Source organism: Thunnus albacares, chromosome 7 (assembly GCF_914725855.1).
Source record: "Thunnus albacares chromosome 7, fThuAlb1.1, whole genome shotgun sequence".
Classification (NCBI taxonomy): Eukaryota; Metazoa; Chordata; class Actinopteri; order Scombriformes; family Scombridae; genus Thunnus; species Thunnus albacares.
Window position 1 is genome coordinate 33,653,859 of NC_058112.1, and position 17,974 is coordinate 33,671,832.

General features: G+C 41.0%; 1 protein-coding gene across 5 annotated transcripts in view; it reads left to right on the forward strand.

Moving 5' to 3' along the window:
- cadps2 (Ca++-dependent secretion activator 2) overlaps positions 1–17,974 on the forward strand; it is a 260,717-nt gene that overhangs the window by 153,879 nt on the left and 88,864 nt on the right. For all 5 annotated transcript variants that reach the window (XM_044355543.1, XM_044355538.1, XM_044355541.1 and 2 more), the window contains exon 12: positions 14,763–14,899. In XM_044355543.1, the coding sequence (XP_044211478.1) occupies positions 14,763–14,899 (137 nt within the window). The remainder of the gene's footprint in view (positions 1–14,762; positions 14,900–17,974) is intronic.

Here is a 17,974-nt window from a genome sequence, read left to right on the forward strand (position 1 = left end):
GGTCGCCATCTTGGCTACGTAGCGGAAGGGGAGGAACCACTTTTCAAACTGTAAATGGCGGCCGAGTATGTTGTAACTATACAAATGTAAGTTATACATGTGTTTTTTAGCACTAAGCACCACTATACTGTTGTCAGATATAAGCCATCAGTGTGTTTTTTGGGTTAATTTAGCAGTCTGTAATGATTTAGTAGCGCTATCGATAACGCGAATGCTAATGCTAGCTAATGCTAATTTGCGATCGTCATTTCCGGTAAGTGCACAACAGCCGTGTTTGATTTTAGACAACACTACCCTGTACTACACCAGTAATACATAGTGTACACAGTGTACTAACAGAAGTATTTGATTTAAGACACAGCTACAGTGTTTTAATACATCCTGGGTTAAAAAACAATGGAATCCTCCTTTTTATTACAGAAAGACAGACAGATTGCAGGATCTCAGACTGAACTCGTTCAAGATTGAAACAGGTTAACAGATTGAGGTTGTGCTGCCGTGAGAGAGAAAACACACGTTGGAGGAAGGGAAGGATGGACGGTGGAAATGATAGAAAGATATAAAGGTGAAGAGATGACAAAGACACGAGACGAGGGACACTCAATACAACACGCAGACATTTTTCACATTTTTTCCCTGTTTGATTTTTCTGTTTTTTTTCCATTCATCCCTGCTTTCCATCATCTTTCGCTTCCCTTTTTTCTAATTCCTTCCCCTCCTTCTTTCTTTTCCTCACCTGTAGTGATTCCATGTAATCACTTCTTCTTCTTCTCATCATTAACGCGTCTTAAAGGTGCCTTCTGCAGTTTTCTTGTAACAAACTAAAGCTTCTGTTTACTCGGTATGTTTCACCAAAAGGCATCATGTGTGTCCTTGAGGTCTAACAAACATGTTGAATGAACGTCCTTCTTGGTGAAAAGAAATACTCAGATCCTTTACTTAAATAAAAGTACCAATACAGCAACGTACAAGTACTCCATTACAAGTAAAAATCCTACTGCAGTAAAAGTACATAAGTATTATGAGCTTGATGTAGTTAAAGTATTGCAGTAAAAGTACATAGGTATTATGAGCTTGATGTAGTTAAAGTATTGCAGTAAAAGTACATAAGTATTATGAGCTTGATGTAGTTAAAGTATTGCAGTAAAAGTACATAAGTATTATGAGCTTGATGTAGTTAAAGTATTGCAGTAAAAGTACATAAGTATTATGAGCTTGATGTAGTTAAAGTATTGCAGTAAAAGTACATAAGTATTATGAGCTTGATGTAGTTAAAGTATTGCAGTAAAAGTAGTGGTTTGGTCCCTCTGACTGATATATTATTATATATGACATCATTAGATTATTAATAGTGAAGCATCAGTGTTAGAGCAGCATGTTACTGTTGTAGCTGCTGGAGGTGGAGCTAGTTTACACTACTTTATATACAGTTAGCTAGTTTAGTCCAGTGGTTCCCAACCTAGGGGTCGGGCCCCTCCAAAGGGTCAGCAGATAAATCTGAGGGGTGGTGAGATGATTAATGGGAGAGGAAAGAAGAAAAAACAAAGTTCTGATACACAAATCTGTTTTCAGTTTTTGGAGTTTTTCTCTAATCTTTGATTTTTGCTGAAATATTGGATCATTTGAACATTTATTGAAATGAAAGCATGTGAGAAGTTTAGAGGGAAAAATCACTATTTGGTGGAGCTGTTAACAACTCATAGACATGTGAAATGTGACCCCGACTACACACTGCTTTTTGTAAGACGTCAAAAGACAAAAAGGTTGGAAACCACTGGTTTCATCTTTAACAATGTGTTGTATTTTAAAAGCTTGTTATATTATCCATTGTGTCAAATCTTCATCTGAAAAGTAACTAAAGCTGTCAAATAAATGTAGTGGAGTAGAAAGTACAATATTTCCCTCTGAAATGTAGAAAGTAGCATCACATGGAAATACTCAAGTAAAGTACAAGTACCTCAAACTGTACTTGAGTAAATGTATTTAGTTACTTTCCATCACTGTTCCTTCCTCATAAAACATTTGCAAAGTTGATTTTAAATCATATTTAAAGCTCTCGACTGGTGGTCAAAAACAACCACAGGATGACTTAAAGTCCTTCCTCTCTCCTCATATTATCACCTGTTTCCTTGTATTCATCTCTTCTTCTTCATTTGTCCTTTTCATTTCTTACTAACTTCTCCTTCCACACCTTTGTCGTTTCTCTTCTTCTCTTCTCATCTTCAAATCATGTCATTCATTATCTGTGTGTGTTTGTGTGTGTGCAGGACGGCGGCGGCGTCTCCACGCCTCGCCTCGACCGCCTTCTCCCCCCCCCCCCCCCCGACGAGAGCATTGTGAAAATGAAGAGCTTCATACTGAGAGCTGATTACGGTGGTATTTGTGTAATTTGGCGCAATTGAGACCCGTTCTCGCCGCCGCTCGTTAGCGTTTAATGGAAGAGATTGAAGCGTTAATGGCGAGAGGTGCTGACACGCTGTTTGCAGGAGGAAATAGAAGGTGTCCCTGAAATAGCTCTTAACTGGGTGCTAAGTGCTGCTCCGTGTGTGTGTGTGTGTGTGTGTGTGTGTGTGTAATGGTCTTGACAGAAAGACTTTCTCTCTTTATTAACGGTCGTGTCCATGAACCTGTCATATTCGTCTCTGCTCGCCCTGCAGGCGTTTTTTTCATAAAAATGAAACAGGAGGTTAAATAACAGTAATGACTACATGTGAACACACTGACGATCACTTACACACACACACACACACACACACACACACACACACGCACACACACAGACGAGTTATTTAAGATGAATAAAATCATACTTCTACCGTCTTGACATCGTGGAAACAGCCGCGTTTTCAAACACAAGCGAGCTGTTCTTCTTCTCTGCTCGAAGGTTAATAACTCAGAGCGAACAGGTGAAACACAACATCTCTCTCCCTTTGTTTGTCTCCAGCTCTGGACTGTTTTCAGCTTTGTTTGTCTCTGGAAGCGTTTTTCCGGAGCACAAAGAGCGAGCAGGCGGAGGTGGCGGCGGCGGCGTCAGGTTTTATCGACTGGCGCGTGTGAGAGAGCAAAATAATGAAGCTGTTTACACGTTGGAAGTCATGTCAGAGACTCGTACATACCAGGCTGCTGAGCGGTATTGTTGTTGTCTGCTCTCGGCTGAATGTGAATCCTCAGCTTCTTTTGTCAGGGATCAACTCTTCCTCTTGTTTACCAGCTGTTATCCAACAGCGTTCTCACATCGAAGCGGCTTTTTGTTCACAAGAAGGAAACATTTTTTAGTTGTTGCAGTAAAGTCAATATGAAGGCAAAGTGACACATAATCATCATCATCTTTGAACCACCTGTCGTTCAAATGAAATATATTTGAAGTGGAGTCAGTCTCCATCAGTCGTACGTAGTTTGATGTTACATATTTAGTGTTGATTATTGTTTTATGAGATGTGCGTCATGTCGTAGGGCTACAACACCGTCTTCCCTCTGACTGTCTTTAAGCAGGTTTATTTCCCAACCAGCAGCAGCAGCAGCAGCAGCAGCTGTAGTTGTGAAGAGTGTTGTGGAAATTTTCTCTCGAGAAAGAAGGCACATGGAGAAATAAAGAAAGCATTAAACATTGTTACTTGTTGAAGCAGTTGTAAACACTGTACAATCCATCACATCATCAGTAACAATTATACAAACAAAAATACAATCATCTTGTATTTTTGGAGAGAAAGCATGTTGTACAGCTGGCCCTTTCTCTAAAGATTGTGAACCCAAACTAGACAGCTTTATACCTCTCCAGAAGTAAAGCTAAAAACAGTCTGGTCCCTCAATGGACACTTCCACAAACCGTTACACCTTCTTACAAACAAGTATGGTCCTCATGGTCAATCAATAACTTCAAACATGGACATCCTTCAACTTTAGCTTGTCTAGGAACCTCCACACAGTCTCTAAAACAGCAGGCTTAAGACAAAGATATCTCTAGTTAACCCCAGAGGTCAACAAGCAGCCCTCAGATAGAAACAGGTTCAAGAGTTCAACTAGACTAGGAGCAGGATTTCTTCACCAACATGTATCCCCAAAATGACAATGACATTACATCACATTCAGCTGATAACAAACATTGACTACCTAACTATCGACTAACCTACTATTCAATTTTCTTTCACAAGAGACACAAAGCATTCACAGGGTTTCTCTTATATGAATGTTCTCTGTGTGTAACATCATGAGTAAAGATGCTACACGCTAGCAAACACGCTCTCAACAGCAAACAAACACGACACACTTCGGCCTGAATTAGCAGATTTATGCATGAAAGACTCTAAAACATCACAATGTTAGTACGTTCAGTTCTTCACATTTACAGCAAAAAACAGTGAAAGTGCAGAAAACAGAGAACATGTGAATCCTCCGGTGAAAAGTCTGTAACAAAAACAGGAAGTAAAATCATAAAATAAGACGATCTCTATACTTCCTGCTATAATCCAAAACATTTCCCTTCATAATAAAAGACGTCTAATCTGTACATGAAACCAGATTTACCTGAAACATACTGACAACATGTCAACAACGCTTAAGGAACATACAAACATAACATAATTTTACTGCGACGCACACTGAAAACCTGCAGTTTAATAACAGTCACTGATTGTTGATGTACCTCATATATAGTGGAGACAAATGATCCCAAATACATCATAAGATATCTTGTGTACAATCGATGGTCGCTAACTGAGAGACGTCTACCGTCATATATCACGCAGACAGAACAGGAAATGTTAATGAGACACGCGTCGCATCAGAGAAGATGTTTTTAGATTTTCCGTTTTGATTCAGTTTGTTGTTCTTTTCTGTTTGAGGCCCAAAGACGTAAAACTCACACACTAAAAACACAAAGATTAAAGAAAAGTTCTGACAAATTCATCCAAATTTATGTAGCAGAACTTTATTTCTTTCTATTGTTTCTATTCAATCTATCATCTGAAGACGTCTCAGATTTATCTTCATAAATCAGTTCAAACTGGCTCCACCTGAAGCAGCTACAACTATAAAATGCTGCTGATGCATCGACTCATCAGTATTAATGATGTACTTTGTTAAATGTATTTAATATATCAGTCACAGCCTGACACAAGTACTTTTATTTTAATACTTTAAGTAAATTTAGCTGGTAATACTTAATACATTTTTCATGCAGGACTTTTACTTGTTAAGAAGTATTTTTACATTGTTGATACTTTTACTTAAAGGATCTGAGTATTTCTTCCATCGCTGCCTGTTCATGTGTGACGCTGATGTACAGGATAAAAAAACGTACTTTTATGTGAAAATTGTCTGTAAGTCAGATGTTAGCTCAGCATCCTTTACTTTATATATTGTGTTCTGATATTTTATGCAAATCACAGGAAGTGCAAAGTATTATTTTTATTAGTAGTAGTATCAGTTTTATTTTAATACTTTAATTAAATTTAGCTGGTAATACTTCTATACCTTTAATTATGCAGGACTTGTAATGAAGTATTTTTACATTATGTGTGTATTGATACTTAATTAAAGGTAGTGATTACTTCCTGGACCACTGATGCTCTACATAGAAAACTGTGTAGTGAACAGAATACTACTAATAATACTAATATACTATCTACCACGTTCATTACACACCAGTAAAACGATGAATATAAACTGGAGAAACAAGTGTAGCATCTCTACACTGGCGGTTATCTCTGTTACCAGCTGTTGATTTTCTTCTCGATCAATCGATTGGTTGTTTGGTTTATAAAATGCTTCCTCAAACAAAAGTCCACAACCCAAAGATTCATATTTGAGAAGATCGAATCAGAGAATTTTGTCATATTTTTTCTTAAAAATGACTCAAAACAATTAATTAGTTATCAAAATAAGTTTGCAATTCTTTTTCTATCGATCAACTAATCAACCGACTAATGGTTGCAGGTTTAAATGATGCCAATTCAAATGTTATTCAACTGACCGACTGAAGAGAAAAGAGAAATAGAAAGATCAAGAGAGACTGAGGATTAACTGTTATCTGGATAATTATTCAGTTTAATTCTCAGGTTTATCAGTGAAGTTTGTGGATTAAACTGCAGGAAAAACTCCACCCGAACACCGGCTCTTCATTCTCGATGTAGTTTGAGGAGACGTTTGGTTCTTTGTGAGCAGATATCAGCAGCAGACCTTCTGGAAAGAAAAAGACAAACAGACGAGTGCGAGTTTGTTGAAGAAACCAGCGCTGACATCACTTCCTGTCACTCTTCCTTCCTCGCCTGTTCGCCGCAGCTGCAGATTCAAATGGACCATCGCCCAAACGACCCGCAAAGTCCAAACCAGTGGAGATCATCGGGAGGCTGCGGGGGACGTTTGGCTGTGACCTCTGACCTTTTTAAAATCCACTTTTATCACACAGACTGTGACTTCGGTCCTCGGTTTGTACAGGCGGCGGTTCCCGTTGGCGGGGTTAAGACTCGCTCCTGAAGGTGTTTTTTTTCGGAGATGTTTACACCTGTCAGTTGTGTTTTTGAAGAAGCAGGTGGTCAGTTTGACATCGCGTATGATCCTGAGGAGAGACCTTCAAACTGTCCTTTCGTCTTAACCTCCCCGGGTGTTTCAGCGGCGCCCTCCAACTCAGCAGAACAGCTGAGGATGCGTTTGTTTGTTTGCTCCTCTCAAACTTTTCCCGGAGTTGAGTTTGGTCCGTTTTGAGCTCTGCCCCCCCCCCCCCAGCTCAGCCAGACGGAGGCTGATGGGCTTGTCCGTCCGCATCTTCATCTCCCGCTCGCCCTGACATCATCCCCGTCATCGCCACCACCGCCGCCGCTGCCACGCTCCGACAGGCAGATCAAGTCACATTTCTCAGCCTGGTGCAACCTGAAACTGAAACGCCTCTCTCCGTCCTCCTCCTCCTCCACCTCTTCGTCTGCATCAATAACCTGCCATCAGTGGCCACCCGCCACCTCTCAGAGCGGCATGTCACATAGATGTGACTGTTGCCGTGACGATACCAATGGAGCCCAGACAAGATGGACAAGATGGATCGGAGAGATTGAGCGCAGGAAAACTACCCCCCACCCTCTCACCTCAACACACACACACACACACACACATCCTCACACGTTATAAATATGATACCAACATACATTTTAGTCAAATAAATTGATAGTAAATAAATCTGATTGTGCGTCTGACTGTCAGCAGATAAAACAATAATGTTCATGTTGTTTAAACACAGAGAACAGCTGATCCTGATGAGAACCTCTTAGTTTGTAGGTATTTTGTAAAGCAAAGTTTCTTTATATAACACCTTTCACAAACACCAGTTATAAAGTGCTTCACAGTCAAGAATTAAATAAAAAATAAAATAAAATCAGAATAAAGAAAAGCAAAGACACCAGATAAAATAGCACATTCTGCCCAAACGCCTGTCTGAACAAACAGGTTTTTAGCTGCTTTTTAAAAGAGTTTACATTATCCAAGGACCTTAAGCTTGTTGGGGGCTGCTGACTGGAAGGCATGATCCCCCCCCGGGTCTTAAAATGTGTACGAGGAACACTTAGAAAGCCCCGGGTGGAGGGTTAGGGTTTGGGTAGGTTAGGGTAGGGTAGGGTAGGTTAGGGTAGGGTAGGTTAGGGTAGGGCAGGGTAGGTTAGGGTAGGTTAGGGTAGGGTAGGTTAGGGTAGGGTAGGGTAGGGTAGGTTAGGGTAGGGTAGGTTAGGGTAGGTTAGGGTAGGTTAGGTTAGGTTAGGGTAGGTTAGGGTAGGTTAGGGTAGGTTAGGGTAGGTTAGGGTAGGGTAGGTTAGGGTAGGTTAGGGTAGGGCAGGGTAGGTTAGGGTAGGGTAGGTTAGTTAGGGTAGGTTAGGGGTAGGTTAGGTTAGGGTAGGGCAGGGTAGGTTAGGGGTAGGGTAGGGTAGGTAGGTTAGGGTAGGGTAGGTTAGGGTAGGGCAGGGTAGGTTAGGGTAGGTTAGGGTAGGGTAGGTTAGGGTAGGGCAGGGTAGGGTAGGTTAGGGTAGGGTAGGGTAGGGTAGGGTAGGTTAGGGTAGGGTAGGTTAGGGTAGGGTAGGTTAGGGTAGGGCAGGGTAGGTTAGGGTAGGTTAGGGTAGGGTAGGTTAGGGTAGGTTAGGGTAGGGTAGGGTAGGGTAGGGTAGGGTAGGTTAGGGTAGGGCAGGGTAGGTTAGGGTAGGGTAGGGTAGGTTAGGTTAGGGTAGGTTATGGTAGGGCAGGGTAGGTTAGGGTAGGGTAGGGTAGGGTAGGTTAGGTTAGGGTAGGTTAGGGTAGGGTAGGTTAGGGTAGGGTAGGGTAGGTTAGGGTAGGTTAGGGTAGGTTAGGGTAGGGCAGGGTAGGTTAGGGTAGGGTAGGTTAGGGTAGGGTAGGGTAGGTTAGGGTAGGTTAGGGTAGGTTAGGGTAGGGTAGGTTAGGGTAGGGTAGGTTAGGGTAGGTTAGGGTAGGGTAGGTTAGGGTAGGTTAGGGTAGGTTAGGGTAGGGTAGGGTAGGGTAGGTTAGGGTAGGGTAGGGTAGGTTAGGGTAGGTTAGGGTAGGGTAGGTTAGGGTAGGGTAGGGTAGGTTAGGGTAGGGTAGGTTAGGTTAGGGTAGGTTAGGGTAGGGTAGGTTAGGTTAGGTTAGGGTAGGTTAGGGTAGGTTAGGGTAGGTTAGGGTAGGGTAGGGTAGGGTAGGTTAGGGTAGGTTAGGGTAGGGTAGGGTAGGTTAGGGTAGGGTAGGTTAGGGTAGGGTAGGTTAGGGTAGGTTAGGGTAGGGTAGGGTAGGTTAGGGTAGGGTAGGGTAGGGTAGGGTAGGGTAGGTTAGGTTAGGGTAGGGTAAGAGCTGGACTAGTGGTGTAGGGGTACAGAGTCCAGTTTACGGACGGAAACCAGATTGAAATGTATGAAACACTTTGTGCAATTCTAGTCTTTGAACCAGTTGTTTCTCCACAGTCTTTTCTAAAAATTAAAGTATTGGACAAAATTGATAACCAGATGATGGCAACAGATGAAAGATACTATAATTCATCCTCTGGGGATCATGAATGTGTCTACAAAATCTCAGAGAAATCTGTTTGATAGTTGTCAAGATATTCTAGTAATGAACAAAAAAACTTCACAGTGGCAGAAGAGGAAAAGTCAAAATGATCACCAACCTCATTAGGATACATCCTCTGGGAACCACGAATGTCTTCAGTAGACGTCGAGATATTTCACAGCATGAGTGAAAACTTTAACCTGCTGGTGGCGCTAGAGGAAACATCAGAGGTTCACTCACGTCGGTAGGATTCATCCTCTGGGGAACATGAATGTCTGTACTAAATGTCACAGCAAGTTCATATGAAAACTGTCCGAGATATCAGAGTCAAAAACAATTTGTGTTCTCGGTTTGACTGTTTTGCCAGTCAGCTGGAAGTTTGAGGAAAGAGACAAAGAAGACGTTTCTCCTGCAACGTCAGTTATTGATCCAAAGCAGCCAGGAAGTGATTCACAACCGTGGACGTACTGACAGAATATAATATATAATACTGTTTATATATATTCTATATACAGTACCAGTCAAACGTCTGGATATGTTGGTCCAAAACGGACAGACTACGGCTACTTTCTGTTTTCTTGTGACAACTTTTATTTTAGGCTCGGTTCAGCATACTGTTCGTTTTTCCCTTAACAACAACAACAACAACACACTTTTTTTTAAGAATTTCTCTTAAAGGGGCAGCGCTCCAACAAATGCAACGTCCTCTAATGACAAAATATGACACCCTTATAGCCATGTGATGCCTAACATGTTAGCAGAAATGTTAATAGAATAAAAGAATATATAAACGTCTATAATTCCACTGCAAACATTTTCAATTGAAGACAACCTTTTGCCAGTTGTACCTTTTTCTTCTTGGGCTCAACAGATTCACCTTCCTGTTCCCCCTGAATGAGAGAACTGCTACCGTATAAAACACTGGACAGTGAGGTCGTAAACCCAGACTGATAGAAAGCATGATGGTGAATTCTGTTCAATCAAAAGCACAAATTATTAAATAGATTCATTGCTCTGTATGAAATAGGCTCCTGATAATAAGTCGGATCAATCAAACAGCTTGTTTAACCTGTAGTTTATCTGCAAAGTGTCTTTTTTTTTATACACTATTTATAATCCCAGTTTAATATGAGCCTCAGATTAACCAGGATTCTGGTGATTTTTTTTGTGTGTTGTGTTTAACAAAAACATCTAAAACTCTAAATGTGTCCTCATGTAAAAAAACGTCACACTGATGAGAATCTGTTTGAAAAAATACAAAGTGAAGAAACCTGCAGACAATCATCAACCATCTGTGCCAGGAGCAGTGACATCCATCCATATTTTCTGTCACACACACTAATTCACACACTAACCCCCCCCCCCCCCTTTCTCTCTGCAACACACACACACACACACACACACACACACACCCTGCAGATAATAACAGCTGAAAGTTGGACTTGACACGAATCAACATCACTCCTCCGCCGTCTGTCCCCCCCAATCAATACTTCCCCTTAACCCCCCTCCTCTTATTATCAGCACTAATCTATATCTCTTTGTCTCGTTTTCTTTAGAGTCGCCCTTCTTCTTCACTCTCCCCGTCTTTTTTCCTCCAAATTACATTAAGGACAATCCCGTGTTTTCGGGAGGTAACGAATGTAAAATGACCTACATCGGAATTAGACAGAGCGAAAGCGGGACACGGGAGCCAAAGGGCAACCCGGAGACAGAAAAAAAGTGGGAGAGTCAGAAGAAAAGAAGACGGAGAAGAAAAGGAGAAGGAGCGTCGATTGGAAGTTGATTGTGGAAATTTCACTTTTGCTGCCTTTTTTTTTCTCTTTCGGACAAAAGCGACAAAGAAAAAGAAAGAGGAGGAGGAGGAGGGGAGGGGGGGGGCGTGAAACACAAATGTCTGAGAGTCCTTGCGGGCTTCTCGGCGTCCACACAAAAAACAAAATGGCAGCGTTAATAAAAAAGCGATCACTAATGCTCGTCTCAGACGCGAGGGCCGCGGGCGTCGGAGGCGTGGAAGCGGCGCCGGCATTCTTCAGGAAGCCGTGGTTCTTTTGTGGGGCCATGTGTCACGCTCAGAAACTTCCCATCCACGAAAATGTACTCCCACAATAACGGGGCATGAGTGGAGAGTGTTAGGCTTTTCATTTGAACGAGGCCATTAACAGGACGGCCTGAAAGGACTGGAAATGAACCCATGGTTTGCTCAGGCCGGGACGCTCTCTGCACCTCTTCTGCTTCTTTTATTTTTCTTTCAATTCTTCTGTCGCTGACCCTGAAGCCCCGTTATCATCTGCTGCTTCAGGCGCCGGCACGGCCGAGCTGGAAGAAAAGCTTAAAGTATCTTTACTACTGTGTGAAAATACTTCATTAGTAGTTATTCCAGGTTTTATATATATATAAGTCTGTGATATTCCTTATTTTTACCTTCTCATGTTTGGATCCAAACCAACAATGAACTGATCTACTAACAAGTGTTGTGTGTGTATCAGGGATGTGCAGAGAGCCCAGTATTTGTATTTGTATTTGTTGAGGCAGCAAAATTATTTGTATTTGTATCTGTTTATACACCCATAACACAGAGACAGCACAGCGTTTAACATGTAGGGAGGAACTTCAAAGGTGATTCTTGCTTTGCACTTTTCATTTATTGCCTATTTTTTTTAATTTATTTTTTACAACCTAACTTTATGGAAAGAAGAAGAAGAAGGGGAACAACAGGTTATGGAGAGTCCCCTTTGAGAGCGCTTTGCACGTGTCAGTAGCTCAGCTGTGATGTCCAAATTAGGATATGTGCGTCATGTAGTGGGTGGATGTGACTCCCCTCGTTAAGACCTGCTGATAGACGTCACAGCGGAGCAGAGGAGAGACACTGCGTGCTGGTATTTGACACGGTTCTTCCCGAAAACAAATAATTTGTATGAAACAAATATTCGTAAAAAAAACCCACTATTTGTATTCGGGCACATCTCTAGTCTGTATCAAAGCCTGATATATCTTCTTATATATTCGTCAGTGAGTCACAGCGCTGCACTGGATGACATGTTCCTTCATCATGAAGAGTTTGATCATGTTAGTTTGTTTCGAAACGACTCCAAAGACTAATAACAGCATCACGTTTACAGTCTGTGGAGAGTATTTCCATGTTAGGACCACTGAACATGAACGAGGACGCTGGGTGACACGTTCCTTCATCACCATGAACTGTTTGTTCTGTGCTGTAGTTTATTTTGACCGTCTTGTCTTCGGTGATGGAAGAGACAAGCGTCTCATAATTGAGGTGGAAGTTGACGGAATAAAGGAGACCAACAAAGAGAAATTTGTCTTTGTATATTTATTAAAGCTTTTGCGCAAAAGGACCGAAACCTACAAAGCGACAGTCAGCGACCACTGAGGAATCGATGCCGAGCGCGTCTTCATCAAGAGTTTTTATATGCATAAGAACAAAGAGTCAATAGTTACATTCAATGAGGGAAAAACACATCGATGATTAAATGAAGGTGTTTCCCTGATGAAGGCTCAGATTAACATGAAAGGGTTAATGTGCAAGCTGGGTTATATTTCAACCTACATCATTAAACACATAAACAGATCAGGCATCTGTATTAAGAGAGACAGTTTCATTTATAGCATCCGAGGTTCAAGCAAAGTTCAGCAGCCACAGAACTGTAAACCACAGAGAATCACACTTACACGCAAAGATTATTCACTAAATCCTCCACAATATTCAGGAATGATATTGGACTGGTCACTGTTGCTGCTAAAATATTAAAATATTATTGAAGTGTTCCAGCAAACTCAAGTTCCTGTTTTGCAGAACGAGACTTTTTGACTTTTCTCTGGCGTCGTCATAGATACGGTCAGTGTCATGATGTCTGCTCCGCTCGGTTCAGCTGTTTGACAGATAAATTTAGGGACAAACTGAAGGTGATGCAAAATAACTATTGTTCAGTATTTATTAAACTCATTTTGTTTAGAGATGAATCCAGTTTCAGAAGCTGCATCATATGTACAATATCATCAGTGCTCCTCAGATAACAATGATCCACAGTCAGCATCACTGTAACACCAGGGCCAACGTGCCTCCAGTGAATAATGTAGCCAGAAGTTCCTTTTATCACACTGCTGCTGCTGCTGCTGCTGAACACCCGGCTGTTAAAAAGTGAGAGAAGCTCATAGAAGTCAGGTGAGGATTTATTTATGCAACACAAATGTATAAAGAAATCTGCAGTAACATCGTTACTTTATCTGTCAGATTGTCCTTGTATGTTGATGTGGGTGTTATTATTATTTTATATTTAACTTGTGGTGATGTGTGTTTTTGGATTTTAGGATTATATATTGTTGAGTTTTTATGTTTCTTTGTCTTTTAACATCATGTTGGAAATAAGTGTTTTCACTTCAGATTGGATCATTTATCACTCACACCGTGGGAGGAAAGTTTCTCTGAGTTGAAGCTGTGAATCTACGAGCAGGATTTATGACATCACGACTCGTTTGGAGCCAATCGTGATCCAGTATTCAACTTACACGAGTGTGACACTGAGAATAAACTTCACAGTGAAGGAGGAGACATCTGGTGTCCAGCGGGAAAACTTTACAAACTAAAAACACGAGTTTTTAATGAGGGAGAGGGAGGAGATTTTAAGGATTTTAACGAGATAATTTAACTTTTTTTATGGAAAAACATATACAAGCTGAGTTTATTATAAACATCCTCCAACATGTCTGAAGGGAATCTTTAACAATCTGAGTAATAATAAGAGAAATCTCCTGCTGCAGCTGACTAGTGATGCGTCGTCGTCGTCGTCTGGCGTCTTTCTGGCTGCTTTTTCGACTCTGTGATTCACTTCCAGTGTTTTTCCTCACATGTCGTCCATGTTGGCGAGTGTTTGTGTCAGCTGAGTGTACTGACAGCTTCACAGACGATCTGTAGCCAACCGAGGTGGGAACTATTAACCACAGCACTGAGAACTGACACTGCCAATGTAGTTCTCTGTGTGTGTGTGTGTGTGTGTGTGTGTGTGTTTACATGTTTCAGTTCACTCCTGAGCTCCCAGAGAGGCGTGAATGATTGTGAATCAGAGCACATTTATATATCACCTCATACATCCTGACAGAGAGGTGGACACACATTTACTGCTGTTGCTTTCTTCCTTCCTTTAACCTCCTTTATATTAAACCTGCTTCACATGAACATGAACTTACACTGAACTGATCTACTAATCAGTATTGTGTGTGTGAATCAGAGCCTGAGACACACGGCTGCACTGGGTGACATGTTCCATCACGTTAGCTTGTTTAGTTCAAACACTAATAACAGCGTCACGTTTTCAGTCAACAGAAAGTATCTCCGTGTCATTAAGAAGCCGTGTCACATGTGTGAGGATGCTGCTAGCTTGTTGTGTTTACAATGTGTGTGTGTCAGAGTCTGATCAATACGACAAGAGTGAAAAAAAATGGTGATTTGTTTAGTGTAAAGAAAACCGCGTCCTTGTGCATACGCGGTGGTGACACTTCCTGACACGAGAGTGAAAACGTGACGCTGTTATTAGTGTTTGGAGCCGTTTCTAAACAAGCTAACGTGACCAAAGTCTTCATGATGAAGAAACTGACGTGTACACAGAGGAATAAGATATATCAGGCTGTGATACACACATGATACTTCGCCAATAACTAGTTACAACTATTAATGTGTTTGATTTGTAACTTATAAATAACTTTCTCATCCCTCTGTGTGTGTGTTTCCTGTCCAGGTCTGGATCCGTCTCAGCGTCAGGGCGTGGAGGAGCTGATCTCCGCGGCTCCGTGTCGCTTCGATCACGCCGCTCTGTTCACCATCTTACAGAAACACACTCTGCAGCACCGCATGAACGACTCCTTCTCCTGCCTGGTACGTTAACAAGACACGCTCACTGGTTTTATATCTTCATCTGGTGTCTTAGTGGTTGTGAACTACACTACACCCAGAGATCAGCTGGGAGTCAGACTGGATGACGGTGACTCTTTTCATCACTTTACTGCTCATAATAACTTCATAATAATGTTCTTCTTCTATCGTCTTTCTAAAAGACGCTTCTTGTGCAGCAGGAACGAGCTTCCAGTCAGCAAACACAGAGGAACAGATGTTTCTATTCTGTATAAGAACAGTTTTCTTATTACGGTTTTCATTTAAATATTCAATCAAAGAGGAAAACATTTGTTCTGTTTTGTGAATTATAGGATAAAATATAGGACTGATTGGGAATATGACAACAATTTATGACAAAATTGAGTCTTATTGTTTATTTGTAAAGTTTCAATCAAAGCTCTTTTTAAGTTGTTCAGCAGAAGTTCTGATAGTTTTATCATTTAAAGGTAAATGTGTGTTATTGAGCTGCATATGATAAGTAGGAGGAGGTCAGTTCTGTAGAGCTGTAACTATTAGTTCAGGGCTGCAACTTTGATTAATCTGTCTGTTATTTTCTCAATTAATCGATTAGTTGTTTGGTCCAGAAAATATCCGAAAACGGTAAAACATGTCGATCAGTGTTTCCCAAAAGTCTCAGATGACGTCATCAAACGTCTTGTTTTGTCCACAACTCAAAGATACTTGTTTGTAACAAAGTTTACTGTCATAGAGACTAAAGAAACCAGAAAATATTCACATTGAAGAAGCTGAAATCAGAGAATTTGGACATTTTCCTCTTAAAAAAATGACTGAAACAATTTAACGATTATCAGAATAGTCGTCGATTGATTTAATAGTTGACAACTAATCGATTAATCTAGTGATTGATGGACAGAAATTCAGAAGATTTTTGATAATTATTTCATCTTTATGTTAATTTTTTCTCATATTTGCTGGTTTCTCTGTCTTCTGTCATAGTAAACTGAATATCTTTAGGTTTCAGACTGTTGGTTGGACATAACAAGACGTTTCAGTTTGTTAACCTGGTTTTCAGACACTCGATGGTATTTTATACTTTTCAGATGAATCAATGAATATGAAAATAAGTGACAGGATTAAAAGAAACCATCCAGAGACTCAGAGCAGAAGGTGAAAAACACTCCTGAAGAAACTAAAAGTTCTCAGCAGACAGTTTGAAGATATGAAAGAGACAGAACGAGCTCTCTCTCTCTCTCTCTCTCTCTCTCTCTCTCTCTCTCTCTCTCTCTCTGTGTTAAGCCTGGGGGACTCTCTCACACTGATTGAGGGGATAAACGCTCTAATCAATACTTTACAAATAGGAACATGACCCCTAATGGACAACTGCTGAGCTGACTCAATGGAGGAGGAGGAGGAGGAGGAGGGTCTGAAGCCTAAATAAGTGACGGGGGGGTGTGGGGGGGCGTTGAAAGGAGGGTTTTCGTGTTGTGTGCAACTGAGCAAGAATCATCAAACCCTCCAGACTCTGGAGAAATGATTCATAATTACTTTTGTATTTTTGAATCAGGTTTACACGACACACAGCGTCCACATATCACTGAAGAACCAACTCTCTCTCTCTCTCTCTCTCTCTCTCTCTCTCTCTCTGTCCAAACTAAACCAACGTTTTTCATCTCTTACAAACTAAACTTCACAAAAACTCTCCAGAGTGGATCGATCTGATCAGAGTGAACGAGATAAACTGAGGCGCTGTGAGTCAGTAAGGTAAATAAAACAACTTCCTGTCTCCTCTCTTTGGTTTTAAAACTATCGATTTAAAAACTTAATGATATTATTCTTCATATAAAGGCCGAAAAACAATTAATCAATTAACTTCAGTGATAAAAAGGAAGTTGGTTCGTGCTTAACATCTTTCTGCTGATTACAAGACGTCTGTACAGATTAACCAGAAAGGGTTTTAAGGTGCCGCTGTTGAGATTTCTTGTAAACACACAAGATGTTTACTTGTAGTGTTTTCTCACAAAAAGAAACCACTCATGTCATGCGTCCCTGATGTCGCAGTTTCCAGGGATGTGTTGAATTAATTTCCTTCCTCGTAAAACATTTGCAAAGGAACATTTTTTTTTTGAGTATTTTGAAAGCTGCTGTACGTAGTTTACATCCATGTTTGTTAACTCTTCTTCTTCACTGCCTTTTTTGCGTGTTACACCACCACACCGCCAGCATTCTTCACAGCATTTCTGGAGCATTTCTGACATTTGTATCACTCGTCCATCATCACAGAAGAGTCACACTTACACTTTTACAAATATATACGAGTCCACACAGACTCTCAGTGAAGTGTGATCTCCACAGGGAGGCGTTTAAATCACACAAATCTCCTGGTGTATATATGTTGTGAACTTAATTAACTGTATAATGATTTATCAAGGCCCCCCAGCTTCACTGTGAGCTCCCTGGTTGCACTGTAGACATATAGAGTAAATAAAACAAATCAATAAAAGAACAACGCTGTTATCTTCCTGCACACACTTCTCATGGATCCTACGTTAAAACTATTTATATTTATCGGATTCAATCTTCCATTTTTCTCTCTGCAAAATTCACAAAGAACAAGATACTTTGTCAAGGTGAAAAACTGTTTAACAGAATAGAGACGTCGTTAAAGACTCAATCTGTCCACTGAATCATAAGCTGAGACAGATCTCGAGCTCGTTCCCGACATGTGTCGCGTTGTGTTCTCGTCTTTTAAAAACCCAACAGAACGAGATTGAGAGATGTTTCACCAAATTGACATCTGTGCTTCTTTCATTTCCCTTTACCTGCCTCACCAGGACTCCTTCCACAGCTCTGCAATTAGACCGGATCCATTCACACCGCCCCCCCTTCCAGCTCCTCTCTCCTCACCACCTTTTGTGAAAAGCTCGAGGGCTTTGTGTTCCAACCTGAGCCCCCTTTTCACCAAACACTCTGAGGAAAAAGGCCAGTGCCTCGGCGTTGGGGGGGACATCTGTTGAGAAGTGGCTTGGATTCATGTCATAGATGGGGTCATATTTTATTCACAAAGAGTTGAACCCAACAACAACAACAACAGTAATT